The sequence below is a fragment of the Canis lupus genome, chromosome 23 (assembly GCF_003254725.2).
Source record: "Canis lupus dingo isolate Sandy chromosome 23, ASM325472v2, whole genome shotgun sequence".
NCBI lineage: Eukaryota > Metazoa > Chordata > Mammalia > Carnivora > Canidae > Canis > Canis lupus.
Window position 1 is genome coordinate 12,308,702 of NC_064265.1, and position 20,389 is coordinate 12,329,090.

At 39.3% G+C, this 20,389-nt stretch overlaps 2 protein-coding genes across 7 annotated transcripts in view; one reads left to right on the forward strand and one right to left on the reverse strand.

Annotated features, from left to right (window-relative positions):
• The window catches only part of POMGNT2 (protein O-linked mannose N-acetylglucosaminyltransferase 2 (beta 1,4-)), a 139,713-nt gene extending 139,292 nt beyond the window's left edge, over positions 1 to 421 (reverse strand). For 4 of the 6 annotated variants that reach the window (XR_007405345.1, XM_025461102.3, XM_049100094.1 and 1 more), the window contains exon 1: positions 296 to 421. The gene's annotated coding sequence lies outside the window, so the exon portion shown is untranslated. The remainder of the gene's footprint in view (positions 1 to 295) is intronic. The other 2 variants (XR_007405347.1, XR_007405346.1) reach the window with 2 other exon arrangements.
• An 8-nt stretch (positions 422 to 429) lies between these two features.
• Positions 430 to 20,389, forward strand: part of DYNC1LI1 (dynein cytoplasmic 1 light intermediate chain 1) — a 48,372-nt gene continuing 28,412 nt past the window's right edge. The window contains exons 1-2 of the mRNA XM_025461109.3: positions 430 to 788; positions 981 to 1,054. Coding sequence (XP_025316894.1) covers positions 643 to 788; positions 981 to 1,054 — 220 coding nt within the window. The 5' untranslated portion in view covers positions 430 to 642. The remainder of the gene's footprint in view (positions 789 to 980; positions 1,055 to 20,389) is intronic.

Genomic DNA, 20,389 nt, shown 5'->3' on the forward strand with positions numbered 1-20,389 from the left:
AGCTACTTAGCGGCCAGTGGAACCTGCTTCACATGTGGGGCCAGAATGCAAAGTAGAGAGCCCCGGAATCCAGGACCCCAGTCACACTCCGGACTCCGGCTGCACAAAGCCTCTTTTGCGGCGGGGTGGCCCATTTTCATCCTGGCGCGGGTGAAGTGCGGGTGTAGGCGGGTGACCGCCGCTCAGCTCCCATGGGGGCTGGAGGGGGTGGGGGACGGCAGTGATAGTGCAGGAATTCCACGCCGGCTGCGGGGTTTGCAGACCCGAGTGAAGAGTGGGAGGGAGCACTGTTCACCTGACACACCCCAAGCCGCTCTGCTGCAGCCCAGCGCTGCGGGCCGGGGGGCAGGAGGCTCGTCTACGCGCCGACTCCTGCAGGAGCCGGGAGGTAGCGCAACCGCCCGCCGCGGGCCCGCGCACGCGCATTGCAGACGCGCGCCCGAGAGACTGCAGCGCACGCGCAGTGCGCCCTCCCCGGTTCCGGCAGTCCCTGCAGGGCCCGCGGCTCCGCCCCCGCAGGCCCCGCCCCGCTCCCGTGTGCCGAATGCTCCATATCCGGGTTCCCGCCGCCGCCGCCGTCGCAGCCGCCGCCGCCGCCGAGCTCATTCAGCTTTGCCGGGAGTGGTGTGGTTCCCGACCAAGATGGCGGCCGTGGGGCGAGTCGGCTCCTTCGGTTCCTCACCGCCGGGATTAGCCTCGACTTACGCGGGGGGCCCTTTGGCCAACGACCTCGCCTCGGGCAACGGCGGCGCCGCCGCGGGCGACGACGAGGACGGGCAGAACCTTTGGTAACGGCCCCACCCATCCCTGGGTCCCCACTGGCACTTCCGGCCCTGCGGACCCCTCGGGATCCCGTGCGGAGGCCCCTGCGTTCCGGGCAGCCCCACCCCGCCCCGCCCCTGCGCGCCGAGCCCGGGTCGGTCCCTCCCGCCGTGGGGCGCTGGTGCCCGGCCTCAGCGTGCGCCTTTGCTCCCCGGTAGGTCCTGCATCCTCAGCGAGGTCTCCACCCGCTCGCGCTCCAAGCTCCCCGCGGGGAAGAACGTGCTGCTGCTGGGTGAGTGTAACCTGCCTCGCCTCGCCCCGCCCCGCCCCGCGGCGCCCCCACCCAACCCCGGCCCGGGTCAGGGTCCGCCCGCCTCCTGCCCCCCGCCCCCCGCCCGCCGGCTCGGCCGCTTTGTGCGGACCCCGGGGCCTGGCCCCGCCCCGCCCGCCGCCCGACCGGCCGCTGACAGCTGGGGTAGAAGGGGACCGGGACCCCGGGCCCGGGACCTGCAGGGGGCCCGCCCTCCCCTGCGTGTGGAGGTGGCCCTGGCAGTCTCCCGTGGGAAGGACGAATGCTGTAGCCCATCGGAGAGATTCTAGAGGTTGGGGTTTACCCAGAAAATAAGGACGGGTTTTCTTTCATAACGAAAATTGGTAGCGGGAGGCTCGTTGGCAAGAGCTCCGGTGCAAATGGTATGCCATTAATATTTAATAGCTGACTCTGTATAATTGACAGAGAAGCGAGAAATTGAGACCTGGTATTCGTGGTAAACGTTCTTATTTGATTCAGCTTTTTCGGGTACAATGGACTCATGTTGCAAATGCCTTTAACTGTTCCTTATAATTCTGAAATTTGTAAAGGGCAAGAGAACACCTTACTCGTCCAGTCCCTTCCACCAAATGATTGTAATTAGGAGAAATGGTCTAATGTCTCAGTTCTCCTGTTCTGTAGCTCCTTTGCTCTCTGGAAGTTATGTATGTTGCTTCTTTACTGATTCTGAGGGTGGGCGTAGAGGACATTGAGGGAGAATAAATCACAGATTCACATTTTTTCCAGGTTTAGCTCCTGAGTCATTTACAAAAGACATTTCTTTCATATTCTTTAAATGGGAGATACTGACGTCTGGCTTATAAAATGTTTAAATTTTAAAGCTTTGGTATTGGTGTCTCAAGACTATTTTTATGTATATCTAAAGAACAGGAAAGGAAACAAAGAAGTCAGATGCTACATGACAGGGTCTACTCTTAATAAAAATGTTTAGATAGAAACAGATTGCTAATTTTTTCTGAATTTCTGCCAATCTAGAAAATGTGATTCTTGATGTTCTTTATTACACGGAGGTAGTTGGAAAAATTTGCTTTACCTCGTTTTTAATGTGATTGAAGTACCCACTGCATATTAACCTGGGTTCAGTTACGGCCCTATGATCTTAAACAAATTAGTTTCTCCATCTTTAAAGTGGATATTACAGAAATAATAATGCTCCCTCCTAGAGTTATGGGGTGAACTGAAGGAGGTAATACTTACAAAGTGATAACAGCGTGGTGACTTTTTGTGATGGATTTCTCTCAACTGAATTAGAAAATGTTTTATCAGAATTCTCTTTTGGAAAATTGAATTAGTGTCCACATAAGTGATATTTATAGAGCAGAGATGGATTAGGATCCAAATGCAAGGGAAAAAAATCCTAGAAAATGTTTTAAGTTTACTAATTTAAACAAATTACTATTAATTGCTAAACTAAAGTGGTCTTAATGTGACTTCATTGAAGTCACATTATACCATCATTATTTTTTTAATGACTGTAAGTTAAATAAGACTTCTTTGCAAGTAATGCCATTGTAAGGTTAGACTCCTGAACTTTGTTTTCATTTTGTAAGTTCCTCCCAATTAGTCCTGTGCACTAGATCTTTCTTAGATGATTCTGTTTGTAGTGAAACAAAAGTGACAGTTTTGTTCATTTTTGATGTTCCTAATTTGTGCTGAGGTTGCACCATACTTTTTTTTAACCCCTTTTTTAAACTTGCCTTTGACACTGGATCAGTGGATGTGACTGAATGTACTTAGAGGCCCCAGACACTTCTATCCTTCCATACTTAGAGTAGATTAAATTTCTTTTTTTATGAGCTTAATAGTTTGTAAGGTTCCATCTAGTATCAAGTTATACGAATATATATGAAATTTAAATTTTTCTTTGAGTGCTATTGAGATTTTCATCAGAGTGCTTTTCAGTTTTGGAAGAACAGATTTTTATACTGATTACATAAATAGGGTTAATTTTTAAAAATACTTGTAAAGATTTCTTAAAGACATTTTACTGTCACATGTTATGGCAGCATTCACTCTGTGCTAGTGGAGGGAAGAAATATATAAATAGCCATTGTGTTTTTCTTTGTTATGAATTTGAGGGTGCTAATCAGGAGGATGCTTGGCCCTAATGTGTCTTTCATGAATCATGGTGATTTCTGGAGTCCTATATTTAAAAAATAAGATCTGAGACTGTAACAAGGTTTTACATTTCTAGAAACAACCTAAAATAGGAACAATGATCAAGCCTTTGTCCCCTAACATAGATCGCAATTTAGGCTTAGCTGGCTACATGGCTTCCCTCTCACTGCCAATGGGAGAAGAGGATGAGGACCCGCAATGTATATATGTGTATGAGCTATTCTCAAAGCGTTTTCAAATAAACATTGGCTTATCTCTGCTGCCCCCCTTCTTTCACCACCTCCAACTCTGAGAGGCTGGTGTTAGCACCAATTTATAGATGAGATAATGAATTTTAAAGACCTGTTAAGTGAGTTTTCCGAGGTCACACAGCTATTAAGACCCTGTAGTCCATGACTCTGGCATCGCTCTCCAGCTTGATCAAAGTCCTTGCAAGGGAGTGAGTGCCCTATATTCTTCCTACTGTGTAACTTTTTTAAAAGGCTATCTTTGAGTAAAAATACTAGTAATTATTTTAAAGTGAAGTCTAAATATTTGTTGGATTCTAGGATGCAGCTTATTGAGAGACATCACTGTGGCCATGTCACTTGTGTTTAAGCAGTCATTTAATCTACCTAGGCCTGACCCGTAGTGAAATTGAGAAACACCTATGACATTAGTGCTTAACTATTTTCTTTCTTGAAAGATTTTGAGAAAGTTCTTCGATAAAGTTTGTTTCTAATATTAAAGGCAAAACTTCTCGTGTATATATTTTAAGTAGGACTTAGCTTACATATTGCCCTTTGAAGAACTATTTTTTCGTCTTTACCCTTTATATTTAATCAGCTTTTACGGCAACGATTGTAATTATATTTTAATCACTGCTTTCTCCATATCTTGGTTAATTTCCTATGTTTTGTTAAGAAAACTCCCTAAGGAAAATAATAGTGCTAACATTTATAGAGCACTTGTATGTACCAGCCGTGTAAGGATTGTTTACAGAATTTGATTATCCCCTTAAAGATCATGAAGCAAACACAGAGTTATTAGTAAATTGCTGTAGGGTTACACAGCCAGAAAGAGTCAACATCAGGAGTCTTAAGTTGTATAGCCTACCTCCAGAGCCAGTATTCTTTCTTAACCTATACCCTGGACTGTCTCCCTAAAGGGAGAGATCTCTTTGTAAAAAAACTTTGTGGGGCAGCCCCGGTGGCTCAGCGGTTTAGCGCCGCCTTCAGTCCAGGATGTGAATTTGGAGGCCCGGGGTCGAGTCCCACATTGGGCTCCTTGCATGGAGCCTGCTTCTCCCTCTGCCTCTCTCTCTCTCTCTGTGTCTCCCATGAATAAATAAATAAAATATTTTTAAAAAATGTATTGTGTTTAATGGTTTATATTAAAGGAATTTTATGTGATTCCCCTGATATATCTGTTTCATTGCAAAATCATTGATTTAGATTAAGTGAATTCATTATTTACTAATATGCATATATAATCTTGGCCCCCAGCACAGTGCCTGGCTTATAAATAGAACATCAGTGTAACTTTCTGATTAGGGACCAATATAAATTAATGAAAATTAGTTGGCCCTTTGGTAAATGACATAAACCTCATCTTTCTCATCTATAAATTAAGATATTTGGATTTAGTGATCTCTGAACTCTGATTCCACATTCTTTAATTTGCTTAAATTCTAAAGCTTGTGGTTATTAAATATTTATAAAGAAATATTTTGAGCACATATTTCAGATGGACTAAAATTAAAGTATTTTCTTGTAGATGTGGGCTGTTTGAATCTACCCAGGGAAGAAATCTAGAGTCTATATTTTTCGCTGTTTGAATCTACCCAGGGAAGAAATCTAGAGTCTATATTTTTCCCTGAAAGCACTAGTCCAGAATTATGTGCAGCCAGCAAAGCTTCACAAAATGCTGGGCATCTTCAGAAAGTATGTTTGAAATAATCTTTCTTATTCAGGAATAAAACTAGCTTCTATTATGCTTGAATTATTGGTAGGAAACCTCAAGATACATAGTGGAACTAGAGATCTGTTCACAGAAGTAACTCATAATGTGAGGACTGACATTGAAAACAATGAGACTGTTCATTCAGAGAATTAATTTGTGAGGAACTGGGATCCATGACTTCTGGAAAACACAGATTTTTATCAGTTGAAGTATGTTAATGCTGTTTTCTGAAATGATTGGTTATGGAAATATGCTATAAGGAGTAGAATGTTACCACATATTGGGTATGGATATGGATGGTATTGGATTGGTAATTTTCAAAGAATTAACAATATTATTTACTGTATGATATGTTACCATATTAAAAATATACCAAGTGTGAGAGTTTTTGAGACATCAGTGGCATATTGGTGTTTTACAGTGGTTAGAGCCAGTGAAGGACCAGATAGTAAATAATTTAGGTTTTGTGAGCTATATGGTCTCTGTTGTAACTATTCAGCTCTACCTTTATAGCCCCAAAACAGCCATAGACAATACACAGATGAATGGATGTGGCAGTGTTTAATAAAACTTTATTTACCAAAACAGGCAGCAGACCAGATTTCTGTACTCATTTGTGGAGCCCTGCTTTTGGGTATCATGGGCATCAATTTTATCAATAAGCACAGATGCCAGTTTAATAGAGTTTTCTGGCTAATGGAATATGATGTTTGGTGCATAATAGGGGCTCAGTAAATAACTGCTGAATGAATGATGATGAGCTTTTACTTAAAGTGTCATTGTTATTCCAGCTAGAATATAGTCTGAGCATAGGTTTGAGAAGTGTTAAGAGGAGTTCATATATTTCTTCCAGCACTGAGAGAGAGCTCGAACACAAGTGAACAAGGGCACAGCTTGAGTTAGGAAAAAGAAAAGACCCAGAAAGTAAGTGACCATGGACTAATCTTTTTGGGCCTTACTTTACTTAAAAATAGGGGAGTAGCTTTTTTTTTTTTTTTTAAGATTTTATTTATTTATTCATGAGAGATACAGAGAGAGAGGCAGAAACACAGGCAGAAGGAGAAACAGGCTGCATGCAGGGAGCCGGAACGTGGGACTCATCCTGGGACTCCAGGATCACGCCCTGGGCCAAAGGCAGGCGCTAAACCGCTGAGCCACCCAGGGATCCCCGGGAGTAGCTTTTAGAAGGACCTTACACATTATTTCTTTATTCATTTGTTCATCAAATATTTATTAGAATATGCTGTGCATAAAATGGTTTGCTAAATCTTAATCTGTGGAAAACAGAGGTAAGTAGGACTCTGTCCCTGCCCTCTAGGAGCTTATAAATTCTTGGAGGAAAAGACTCAAAGTAGTAAAATCAAATATGTCAGTATGAAATAATTGCTAAATAGGTCACGTAAGATTTTGCTGAAAAGGTGGTATCTGAGTAAAATTTTGCTAAGATAGGGAGGAGAACACTGTGGGCTGCAAACTAAGGAAGCATGTTGCAGTAGCCATAAAAACACAGTGGAAAGGCCAAGGCACAAGGCAGCTCAGGTGTGGTAGGATCCTTACCTAGAGGCACCCGGTCTGGGAATTAGCCCTTCCTACCATTTGAAGCTGTGGGATTGTGGATGAATTACAACCTTCTGATCTGTTAACTAAGATTCTTTCATACTTACTGGGATTAAAAGAACCAAAAAAAATTGTCTTAAATCACTGTCCTCTCAAAATTGGAAGTCACTGTTTTAAATTGTAAAGTAATACATGTTTCTTGTCAGAGTAAGAGAAAATATTATGAAGATAAGAAAATGAAAATAACACATGATCCCACCACCTAGAGACAGCAGTGTTCATTTTCTTTGTGTATATATTGTTTTTTAAACAAATAGGCTTGTGCCTTTTTTTTTTTTTTTTTAATGTATCAGGGTTGGGTTTTTTCTTCCCTTTTAATGACTGAATAATATATATAGTTATGACATAATTAAAATCAATGTGTATACAGATTATTATTATTATGTCTAATTTTCCATTTGCCCAGTATTACCTTTGGGATAAATTCCTATAAGTTCAATGGCTGGATCAAAAGTATATATCTTTAGAGTCTTTCTGTATATTACCAAACAGTCTTTTAGGAAAGTCGTGCCAGTTTACATTCCTACCATTGGTATGTGAGAGTACTTGTTTACTTAGCACCATTAGTAACAGTAAGGATGGGATCCCTGGGTGGCACAGCGGTTTAGCGCCTGCCTTTGGCCCGGGGCGCAATCCTGGAGACCCGGGATCGAATCCCACGTCGGGCTCCCGGTGCATGGAGCCTGCTTCTCCCTCTGCCTGTGTCTCTGCCTCTCTCTCTCTCTCTCTCTCTCTCTGTGACTATCATAAATAAATAAAAATAAAAATAAATTAATCTTAAAAAAAAAAAGTAACGGTAAGGATTATGCACTTTAATCTTTACCTATCTGGTAGATAGGTTAAAAATTGGCATCCTAATTTAAAGGCAGTTTAACTATAGAATATATACCATATTTGTTGATTAAAAACTATGACTTTAGTGGAACTTTGGCTTACTGGAACATAGGAACTGTTAACCTTTGGGATTAGCATTTATGGCTGTGATGAATGTTTATTGAATTAAACTCAGTGATTTTCAGTTCATGTCTAGTCAGTCTATGAGAGTGAGGGAAATTCTAAAGGATAAATTCTATTTTTTAATGTGAATTACTGAATGATGATGTTCAAAGGTAGGGCTTTGGCCAACAAATGGGATGGGAACATCATGTGTTACATGTTCTGCTTTATTATACAGTGTGTTCACTTTTACAGAAGAGGTTATTGAGCCCCAGGTCATACAGCTGAACTAGGATTCAAAATTGAGTTTGTCTGACTTTCCACTATGCAGATACTCCTTGATGTATTAGAGGGATGTAGTTTTGAACAGCCATGCATACATGTTTACTTAGAACCACTGGGTGCAGGGGCACCTGGGTGGCTCAGTGGTTGAGCGTCTGCCTTCCGTTCAGTTCAGGTCATGATCCCAGGTCAAGCTTCACATTGGGCTCCCCGCAGGGAGCCTGCCTCTCCCTCTGCTTATGTCTCTGCCTCTGTGTGTATCTCATGAATAAATAAATTTTAAGAAAAATCTTAAAAAAAAGAACTACTGGTGCAGATGTTGCAGCTGATTAACAGCCTCTCCCTGTTCTTGCCAGCTGAGGCAAGGGAGGAGATGCTCTTTGAGAAATGGGGAGCAGACCAAAAGACCCCACCCTGCCTGGGTCATCCTGATAACCTATGGAAGGCCACATAGCAGGTATGAACCCAAAAGTAGTTCCAGTAAAGACCCCTCATGGCTCTTGTCACCAGAGCTTTCAGATAAAATAGATTGATTTGTTTTATATCATGCTAGGCCAAATAAAAAATGTCAGCTTCACAATGTTGGTATCTCACTTGGATAAAGAAGGAACATGGAAGGCTAGAATTCTTTCTGTTCTAATTATCATGATGCTGTGTAGGCCATAATGTTTCCAATATAGCTGTGGAGATGTGAATCAAAGCTCTACGTAGAAAGCAGGTATCAGGTACACAAACCTGTGCAAAGCAAGAAGAGTTTCAGCCTTCCACCACAACTGGAGAGGAACCTGGGAGAAAAGGGAGGCAGAGTACCACTTAATTTTACCTTTTGTCATCCCTGTTTATCTTGAGTGAAGACTAGAAGCTGCTCCAAGTACAATGGCAATGTCTATAGTGTTTAGGAGCATTGCTGGCTTTTAATCCTGACCCTTCTTTATTAGATTGCTTAATCTTTCAGATTATACTATTTACCTTTTGGGATTATCATGTGGATTATAGGAGATAATGTTTGTGAAACACTTCTAACAATGGCATACACTGGAAGTGTTCAAGATAGCTATTAGTGTTTTGCTTTGCTCATTTTCATGTGATTCTTGTTTTTATGTTATCTTTTTAAAACAGTGTTGATGTCTTATAAAAGAACTTTATTTCTTGTGTATCATTAACCAAGAAGTAATGAATTGATAATAGTCATAGAACTTTAAATCCATCACCATAAATTTTGTCTGCTTTTATTCCTCTCTGCTTAGAAGATGGGAAGCAAATGGAAATACTTGACTTGTCCAGGTTCAAACAACTAATTGTGATACTATGACAGTTAGAAATCACATCTTCTGAATCTTCCCATTTCTAAACCTGTTAATTAAATTGTCATTGTGGGACTCCTGGATGGCTCAGTGGTTGAGTGTCTGTCTTTGGCTCAGGGCATGATTCCAGGGTCCTGGGATCGAGTCCTGAGTCGGGCTCCCTGTGAGGAGCCTGCTTCTCCCTCTGCTCCTCTTTCTGTGTCACTCATGAATAAATAAATAAAATCTTTAGAAAAAAAAATTGTCATTGTAAAGTTTTGGACTTTACCTTTGGTGTTGAAGTAGAGATCTGTTGGGATGATAAAACAGTAACATGAGCACATCTTTACCCCTATACTATTTTGGTGGAGTTTATATAGTCTTTGTTTTGTAACCAATATGGTTTTCAAATTTGAGCTGAAAAAAAGTAAGAATTGATGGTTGTTATTGCTTTATGCTAAAACTGAATTCTTTGTGGGGGCACCTGGCTGGCTCAGCTGGTAGAGCATGCAGCTCTCAATCTCAGGATTGTAGGTTCGAGTTCCACATTGGATGTAGAGATTACCTTAAATCTTTAAAACATTAAAACAAGTTATTTTAAGTGTGTGGATCTTATACTTGGCTTATAGAGAGTGGCTTATTTGAATAGCGCTCACAAATAACTTAAAATACAGACTTATTTGCTATGAGGAATTTCACTGTAATTGAATCAACAAATCTTTCTTATCTTGGTCCATCCATTAGGGCAGGGTTTGGCCTGTAGACTATTTTTGTATGGCCAGCAAGCCAAGAATGGGGTTTGTTTATTTATATTTTTAAAGATTTGGGGTTAAAAAATCAAAGATAAATAAGTGACAGAGACCTTCTGTGAACTGCAAAGCCTAAAATATTTACTTCCTGGTCCTAAAAAGTTTGCCAGCACCTGGATGAGGACATGAAAATGGCCCTATTAGAATATAATATCTAACGAAATATTTCAGTTTGTTTTAAAAACATCTGTAAAATATGTTTAAGAAAATCTAATATAAAATGCAAATTTAGATAAAATATTTAGAGAATAACTTTAATATCATCATTAAAGGGTTCTTTATAGAAGGATTTCCATCTTAGTCTGTTTAAACAGGAACTCTCAGTACTTGTGTTAAGTGTATGTTTACAGATCATTAACTATTTGGCTGGCACACTTAAAGCTAGTATGTCTTTTCACTGCCAGCTGAAGGCCCAGGAACTGAAGATAAAGCTTTCTTATAGTTTATGCATGACAGATAGATTCTTTCAATATTTTTTGAAGCCACACAGGCCTTGTTGCCCTACTTGCCACTTTAAAGATATATTAATTGCATTGAATGAAATATATGTATAATGTATAGTTATTCTTTTATTCTACTGCTCAAGCCATTAGGCTCTGTGTTTTTTCAAAAATAACTTGGAATTTAGTGATTTTTGTTTCCAGACTGTTTTGGTCATTAGAGATGGTTTTTATTTTTCTCCATGCTCACCATGGTTCTTTGTGGTTTTGATAATGTAAGAGAATTTTAAAATCTCATTCTAGGTGATTCTAAGAAGTGTTTATGTGATTTTAATCGTTTGTATTATTGATTGACGTAATGCACCTTCGTCGTAAAAGTCACCCAAATATTCCTGTATTTCTGGGTTATTGGGTTCTTTTTTTTTTTTTTTTTTTTTTGCTTTTGTTTGTTTTTGTCTTTGCTGCTTTTATTTATGTGTTTGGCATTGAATACTTTTTTTTTTTTAATTTTACTTTTTCACACCCATTACCCATCTTCCAATCCCCCCGCAACCACCAATCTGTTCTCTGTATCTGTCTGTGAGCTTGGGTTTTTTTGTTTTTTTAGATTCCACACATAAGAGAGATTATACAGCATTTGTCTTTCTCTATCAGACTTATTTCACTTAGTGTAATGCCCCCAGAGTCCATCTATGTTGTCACAAATGGTATCATTTCATTCTTTCTTATGGCTGAATAATACTGTGTATCTCACATCTTCATTACCCATTCATCAATGGACACTTAGGTTGTTTTCTTTGGGCTATTAGAAATAATGCTGCAGTGAACATGAGGGTACATATATCTTTCAAGTTAATGTTTTCATTTTCTTTGGAAAAGTACCCAAAAGTGAAGTTACTAGATCATATGGTCAAAATATAATTTAAAAAAATTTTTTAGAGATTTTATTTATTCATGAGAGATACAGAGAAGGGGCAGAGACATAGGCATCTGGAGAAGCAGGCTCCCCTTGGGGAGCCTTATGTGGGACTCAGTCCTGGGATCATGCCCTGAGCCGAAGGCAGATACTCAACTACTGAGCCACCCAGGCGTTCCTATGATCAAAATTTTTAATTTTTTGGGAAACCTTACAATGTTTCATCAGTGGCTACACCAGTTTACACTCCCACCACCAAGGCACAGAGGTTTCCTTTTCTCCATATCCTCCCCAATATTTGTTTTTTTCTTGTCTTTTTTTTTATAATAGCCATTCTAACAGGGATTAGGTGATATTTCACTGTGGCCTTGATTTGCATTTCCCTGATGATTAGTAATGTTGAGCATTTTCATGTGCCTGTTGGGCATCTGTATGTCTTCATTGGAGAAATGTCTTTTCCTGCTTTCTGCCACTTTTTAATTGTTTGGTTTTTTGCTAGTTGAATTGTATGAATTCTTTATGTATTTTGCATTTTAATTCCTTATCATATATGTGATTTGCAAATATTTTCTTCCATTCAGTAGGTTGCCTTTTTTATTTTGTTGATGGTTTCCTTTGTCATGCAGATGTTTTTTAGTTTGATGCAGTCCTACTTGTTAATTTTGTTTTTGTTGCCTTTGGAATCAGATTTTTAAAAAATCATTGCCAAGACCTCTGTCAAGGATCTTACCACCTATGTTTACTCCTAAGAACTTTGTGTTTCCAGATTTTATGTTCAAGTCTTCAATCCATTTTGAGTTAATTTCTGTGTACAGTATAAGATAGTGGTCTAGTTTTATTTGTGTATGGCTGTCTAATTTTCCCAACATCATTTATTGAGGACACTATCCTTTATCTATTGTTATTCTTGGCTCCTTTGTTACAAATTAATTGACTATATATGCTTGGGTTCATTTTGGGGCTCTTTGTTGATATATATGTCTGTTTTTATGCCAATACCATGACTGTTAACTTGTAATAGAATTTGATGCCTCCAGTGTTGTTCTTTCTCAGGATTGCTTTGGCTTATCCAGAGTCTTCTGTGGTTCCGTACACATTTTAGAATTGTGTGTTCTATTTCTGTGAAAAATGCCACTGAAATTTTGATTGGGATTACATTGAATCTGTAGGTTACTTTGGGTTTGAAGCCACCTAAGCCCCATTGCCCTGCTTGCCACTTTAAAGATATATTAATTGCTTAGAATTAAGTATGTATATAGTCATTTTTCTTTTGTTTTATTTTAGTTTTCAAACTATTAGGTTCTGTGTTTTGTTTTCCAAAAATGACTTGAAATTTAGTGACTTTTGTTTCTTGAATGGTTCGGCCACTAAAGATGGTTTTTAAATGTCTGCCAATGCCAAATATAGATATCCTGCAGTTAATATTTTTTAATCCTTTTAATTGCATAATCAAAGAGAAAAAGTTCATAATGGACTTTTTAATATTGCCAAACATAGTTCATCTTGAATGTGGCAAGGAAGCTTTGTATTGATAACTCAGTCCAATGACTAGAAAGCTTTTCTAAGTTTAGTGAAAGGTATGTATTATGAGCTTATACAATTAATCAATTATTGATGAGAGGTAGCCACTTGAGTTTTATAGACATGAGTGGATTTTAATCTATCTTAATATATTGTGGGTAAAGGCCCAGGACAAGTGATTATAGATAAGGTATGGTTACAAAAAATAGAGACTGTAGTTGTGATTGAGAGATAATGAACATTGGTAAAGGATATTCTGACTATAGGATGCGTGCTATAGGGTAAAGGTGTACCTCCCAAATTAATGTGTTGAAATCCCACCCGCAGTGGGATGGCATTAGGAGGTGTGGTCTTTCGTAGATGATTAGGTCATGAGGGCAAAGGCCTCATGAGTGGGATTGGGGCCCTTATAAAAGAAACACCAGAGAGCTCTCTCACCCGTTCTGCCATGTGAGGACACAGGGAGAAGAACCTGGAAACAAGCCTTCGTTAGATGCCAGATCTGCCAGTGCCTTCATGAACTTCTCAGCCTCCAGAACTGTGAGAAATAAATTATCTTGTTTAAAAGCCACTTAGCCTATGGTATTTTTGTTATAACAGCCCAAAGAGACTAAGACAACATGGTTTCTTTCTTTGTTGAGCAAGCAAGGAGAGGGCCTGTTAAGAATAGGATAATTTCTTACCTGCAAGTATCCTAAAAGCAAGGACTTTATACCCTGTTTCTATTAAGAGAACTTGCTAAAAGAATATTTGTTGAATGAAGGGGGACAGACTTGGCAGACTTATCTGCCGAAGGAAACCCATAAATGACCTGACACACTACAGTAAAGTGTCTTTAGAGTTCAGTGTGTTGTTGGTGTATGAGGGAGAGCTCTTAACCAGACTTGTGGAGGCAAAGAACACTTGCTAGAGGAAACTAAAATGAGACCAGGATAAACTGGGGTTCTCCCACATGTGAGGAGAAGGGGGAAATATTCCAGAAAGAAATGACAGCATGTGAAGACTCAGAGTTGAGAGAGCACAGAGGGTGCTCTCTCTCTTGCAGTGTTCTGCAAGAAGTTGTGAATGGCTGGAGCCTAGTATGTGGATTGTGGGATATGGTAGGAGAGAAGCAGAAAAATTAGGTGGCTTTTGTAAGGAACGTTGGGCTTTATAGTTTGTGCTTTGTGGCAAGAGCAGCAGGAAGATGCTGAGGGTTTTTCCTGGCATCTTAGGTATTGAAGGAATACCTAAACATGTTGAAGGAATGTTAGAGTGAATACTCATATACCTAAACCTAGACTCTACCATTAACACTTAACTGTATTTATTTTATCACATTAGCTTTTCACTGTTCCACCTGTCTTTTTATGCATTACAAAGTAAGTTGCTGATACTAGTTTACTTCACTCTAAGTACTTGAGCTTTTGTGTATCATTAACTAGAATACCTTGAAGGGTCTTAAGAGGAAAAGTAGTATGAGGAGATTGTTTCAGGAAGATCACACAGCTGCAGGATGGGGAATAGATTGGAGTGTGGTATAAATTTTCGTGAATGTTCATTTTTGAGTAGCATGTTTATATACTAAGAAGAGAATCAGGCAGAAGCCATGGGTAAAATGCCTAATGACATAAAAAGAGAAAAAAAATAGTCTAAAAAATAATGTGATTAGAAGATGTATATAAAAGTTGAACAAGACTACATCTTTGTAATACCAACAGCATTTTTCACAGAATTAGAATAAACAATCCTAAAATTTGTATGGAACCACAAATTGACCTTGAAAAGCCAAAGGAATCTTGAAAAAGAAAAACAATGAGGCATCACAATTCTAGACATCAAGTTATATTACAAAGCTGTAGTAATCAAGATAGTATGATACTGGCACAAAAATAGACACATAGATCAATGAACAGAATAGGATACCCAGAAATAAACCTACACCAATATAGTCCGTTAATCTTCTATGAAGCAGGAAAGACTATCCAATGGGAAGAAAGACCGTCTCTTCAACAAATGGTATTGGGAAAACTGGACAGCAACATGCGAAAGAATGAAACTTGATCACCCCCTTTACACCATACACAAGAACTCACAATGGGTTGAAGACCTAAATGATGTGAGTCCTGAAACCATAAAAATCCTGGAAGAGAGCACAGGCAGTAATGTCTCTGACATTGGCCATAACATTTTTCTAGATACATTTCCTAAAGCAAGGGAAGTAAAAGCAAAAGTAAACTTTTGGGACTGGATCAAAGTAAAAAGCTTCTGCATGTTGAAGGAAATAATCAACAAAACTAAAAGGCAGCCTATCAGATGGGAGGAGATATTTGCAAATGACCTATCTGGCAAAGGGTTAGTATCCACAATATAAAAAGAACTGATAAAACTCAACATTTAAAAACCAAATAATCCAATTGAAAAATAGGCAGAAAAAAAAAAAGGCCAAAAGACATAAACAGACATTTCTCCAAGGAAGACCTACAAATGGCCAAAAGACACATGATTGATCATCAGGGAAGTGCAAATCAATACTGTAATGAGATATCACTCCATACCTGTCAGAATGGCTGCAGTCAACAATGCAAGAAACAAGTATTGGCAAGGAGGTAGAGAAAAAGGAGCCCTCTTGTGCTGTTGGTGGGAATGCAAACAGGTACAGCCACTGTGGAAAACAGTATGAAGGTTCTTCAAAAAGTTAAAAATGTAATTGCACTACTGGGTGAGTATTTACCCAAAAATACAAAAGCATTAATTCAAAGGGATACAGACGTCCCAATGTTTATTCCAGCATTATTTACAATAGTCAAACTATGGAAGCAGGCTAATGCCTGTCAATAGATGAAAGGATAATGAAGATATGGTATATACACACACACACACACACACACACACACACACACACACACACAATGGAATATTATTCAGCCATAAAAGAATGAAATCTTGCCATCTGCAACAACATGGGTGGAGCTAGAGAGTATAATGCTAATTAGCAAAATAAGAGAAAGACAAATACTATATTTCATTCATTCATATGTGGAATTGAAGAATCCAAATAAGGAGAGGAAAAAAGACAAAGCAAGAAACTCTGCTTATGTCTCTGTCTCTCTCTGTGCCAGTCATGAATAAATAAAATCTTTTTAAAAAATAAAACCTTATAATAAAAGAAAAAATGGAGAAGTGGGTGTGGGGATGGGCTAAACAGGTGATGGGCATTAAGGAGGTGCATGTTGTAATAAGCACTGGGTATTACATATGAGTGAGGAATTGCTAAATTCTCCTAAAACTGATACTACACTATATGCTAACTTGAAGTTAAATAAAATCTTGGAAGAAAAAAAGAATCGCATCTTTGTAAATACCTCAGATAAGAAGTGTTTCCTAGGGGTGGCCTGTGGTCTATTAAATGTCTGCCTTCGGCTCGGGTCATGATCTCAGGGATTGAGCCCTGCGTTGGGCTCCCTGCTCTGTGTAGAGCCTGCTTCTGCTTCTCCTTTTCCTCCGCCTGCTGCTCCCTCTGCTTGTACTCTCTCTGTCAAATAAATAAAATCTTTAAAAAAAAAAAGTATTTCCTATAAATAGTAGGTAACAAATGAGATTTTGTCTACAGAATATGTCTTCATTGACCTCTCAGAGGTTTTTTGAAACAGGTCTATTTTCAGATGTTTGCATTTGCCATTAAGACAAATCATGTCAGAGTTCACTTAGGTGTAGAAAAAAATGACAGCTGCAGAAAATGGTCATTTTAATGAAGGCTTAAGACTTATGAAAAGAAGAATTGGGCTTAAAATATATATGTCAATTTTCAACCAACCCTAACTTCCAAATGTTGTTAAAGTTGGAGAGAAGAGTAGTTGATAGAAGCTTTGCTCCCAGAAAAATTTTGTTTCAGTTAGCAAAGTGCTTCAGACATCTTAACAATCTTCTCTGTACCAAGCACTATGTTAGAATATTCTTGGGAATAAGATATTCTTCTGTTTTTGCCTTCATTCCATTTTTTCCCGAGAGCAAATGAGAGTCACACTCTTGAGAAGGTTGATTTGGATTCTCTTGCAAGACTTGGATTATTGCCATGCTCCCACAATCTTTGTGACTAGTCTCAGTTTTCTCATCTCTAAGTAGAGAGGATTTCATTAGATTTCTTTACAGCCTGTGTGTGTCTATGATATATTATTTATTCTCAATGTGAACACTTCCATTTTGTTACCAGAAGTGAGAAATTTGAAATCGCAGGATGGGAAAAAATCTCTATCGTATTTACCATATTACATTTATTTGACAGTATACTGTTTTTCAAAATCAGTGTTGTAACATTTATCTTAAAATGGCGTTTCCAAGGTGCTAAATATTAAGAGGCACAGCTATCAGCGTCTAAATTTTCAGGAGAGAAGTTACTAGCATAATAAAACAAACTTTATTCCCAGTTCTTAGAGGTAAAATTGAGAAAATAGGAACATAACCACCTATCACTCAGAGATAGCTCACAGAGAAGAATGCATGAAGTCATTTTCTTTTTCTTCTGAAAATAGCAATGACCCCTGGAAGCAGAAATATCTTTTTCTTTCATGAGTCATAATGCAAAAATAATAAACAATATTGTTTTAATGGCTCTAAAATAGCAGCACTGTTAAATATTGGAAAGAGTATGCTTTGAGCTTAAATTCATATAAATTTAGAACTTGACCTTGTCATTTCCTACCTGTGAAACTTTGAGTAAGATACTTACCTTTAGGAGTTCTGTACTCCAGTATCATCATCTACCATTATGGAAGATAATTACCATTCGCCATTACAGTCATGATTATGTTAGAATTACTGTTGCTGGAATGCATGCAGCAGGCACTCTGGAAATGCTGCTCCTGCAGGAAGTTACTGATGATTCCATCTGACTATGTGGGCAAAGGGAGCAGTTACGGTACTTTATTTTTTGTTATATGGAAACACATTGATAGGCTTGAAATTTTATCCTTTTTCTGTCCTAACTTCTTAGGCTTTTGTATTTCAAACCCATTAATACACAATAAAGTTTTAAAATACTCCCAAAGAGGGTAAGGGAACAAAACTTATATCCTTCATTCAGGGATTTGTGAAATGCATTAATATTGTGGCATGACTTTTGTTGTTTGAGACCAGATGTATCAGTGGCTGTCCTGTAAGAAGCTTATGAATGTGCATGTCACTATGGAAACCACAGAGTTAACATGCACTGTAGTCACCGGTGCTTTCTGGACACTGGGGATATAGCAGTAAACAAAACACAAAAATGCCTGTTCCTCTAGAGCTTTTGAGGGTAGGGGATGACTAAGTAAAATACATACTGTATTAGTAATTTCAATGGAGAAAAATAAGAAGGCATTGGAATATTGGGAAGTTGTAATTTTATTTATTTTTTAAATATTTTATTAATGAGGCAGAGACACAGGCAGAGGGAAAAGCAAGCTCCCCATGAGGAGCCCAATACAGGACCCTGGGATCACACCCTGAGCCAAAGACAGACACTCAATCACTGAGCCACCCAGATGCCCAGGCGGTTGTGATTTTAAATGAGGTGGTTAGGAATGGCCTTCCCAAGGAAGTGATCATTGAGAAAAGGTAACAGTTTAGACAACCTAGAGATTTCTGAAGAGAGACTGTTCTAGGCAGAGGAAACAAGCATATAGAAAGGCTTTGAGGTTACATTAATCATTATATAAGCAAGAGTTTGGGGGAAAGGTGGCAAGAGAATGATACTGGTTTTGTGCATATTGAAATCTGAGGTATTTATGGAACATCCAAGTAGTGAAGACCAGTAATCAGTTCAGGAGAGGCCGAAGCTGGAAGGAAATCTGTGGGTCACCATGGGGTATTGAAGTTGTACATGGAGCTGCTTCTGGAATTATGTTCAGAGTGAGAAGAGTAGAAGGCTGAGAAAGGAACCCTGGGAAACACAGACATTGGGTGGGGATGGAAGAGCAGCCTGCAAGGAAGACTCAGGACCAGCCACCTCAGAGGTCAGGTCAGGTAGGAGAGAGCGGTGTTACTGAAGCAATGGTGAGGGGAGGGCCTTTTAACTTCAGTGTCTTCCTCCTCCTCCTCTCTCTCTGCCAACTCCCAACTAAGTCAGCCTGGAGTATAGCAATTCCCACCACTAGCTAATACCTACCTCATTTCTTGCTAGGACTCCATTAATATCTAGTTACCTAGTTTCCTTACTCTTAACCTTACCCTTGTCAGGCAGCCTTCTGCACTTCTGCCACAACAGTCTATCTGAAATACTCAACGCTGCCGGAGGCTCCCCATTATCCTCAGGATAAAATCTGACCTTCCCAGCCTGGCATAAGATGCCCTTCATGATCTGGCATGCCGTACTTGTTCTCACTTTCTGCTCCTTTTTCCCTGACATCCTCAAGTTCATGCATTCAAATTATTTGTCCTTTATAGAAGGACACTTCTTTGCCTCCAGGCCTCTATAATGATTTCCTTACTGCCTGGAATGACTAACTGTCCATGGCTCATTAAACACCACAAGATTTGGCTAAAGTATTACCCACCGTCTCTACAAAGCCCTTTCTGACTTCTAGACAAAACCAGGATATTCTCTTAGGGCTGGCTTCCTGGTTTGTAGCATATCTCTAGTGTAGTCCTAATGACAGTATCTTGGAATTATCTCCTGTTTGTTTTCTCTCTCCAGCTTATGAGCATCTTAGAGGATAGTGGCTTGGAGAATAAGGATCTTTGTATTCCTAGTGTTTAGTGTAGTAAATGTCCAATGCAATGGTTCTCAAAGTGTGGTACCTACCTTAGCAGCGTCAGCAACACCAGTTACCTGTTAGAAATGCAGATTCTTGGACCCTACCCCAAACTTATTGAATCAGAAATCCAGGAGGGGAGGCCCAGCAATATGTGGTGTTTTTTTTTTTTTAAATATTTATTTATTCATGAGAAACAGAGAGAGAAAGGCAGGACACACAGGCCGAGGGAGAGAAGCAGGCTCCATGCAGGAAACCTGATGCGGGACTTGATCCCAGGACTCCAGGATCACGCCCTGGGCCAAAGGCAGGCGCTAAATCACTGAGCCACCTAGGGATCCCAGCAATATGTGTTTAATAAGCCCCCCAGGTGAGTGTGGTACCTTTGAGAACCATTAGTCCAGTGAAATGAGTGATAGACATTGTCTCAGGAATAAACTCTGGTCTCATAAGTAAGAGAAAATCCTTCAGCTTCAGTTTTTAGAAAAAGGAAACAGTCATGCTCTACTGATGGCTACAGGAACTTAAAAATACAGCATATATAGTTAAGATTGACTTTTTTTGATGTCATGAATTTTGGTTCAAAGTGTATTTGGAGCATATGGATTTAAACCTTTATAATTAGAATTAGATGAATTAAAAAGAAGACACAAACTTGTTATTTAAGCACTCCATATTTTTTTAATTTAAAATTCAATTAGCCAACATATATTACATCATTAG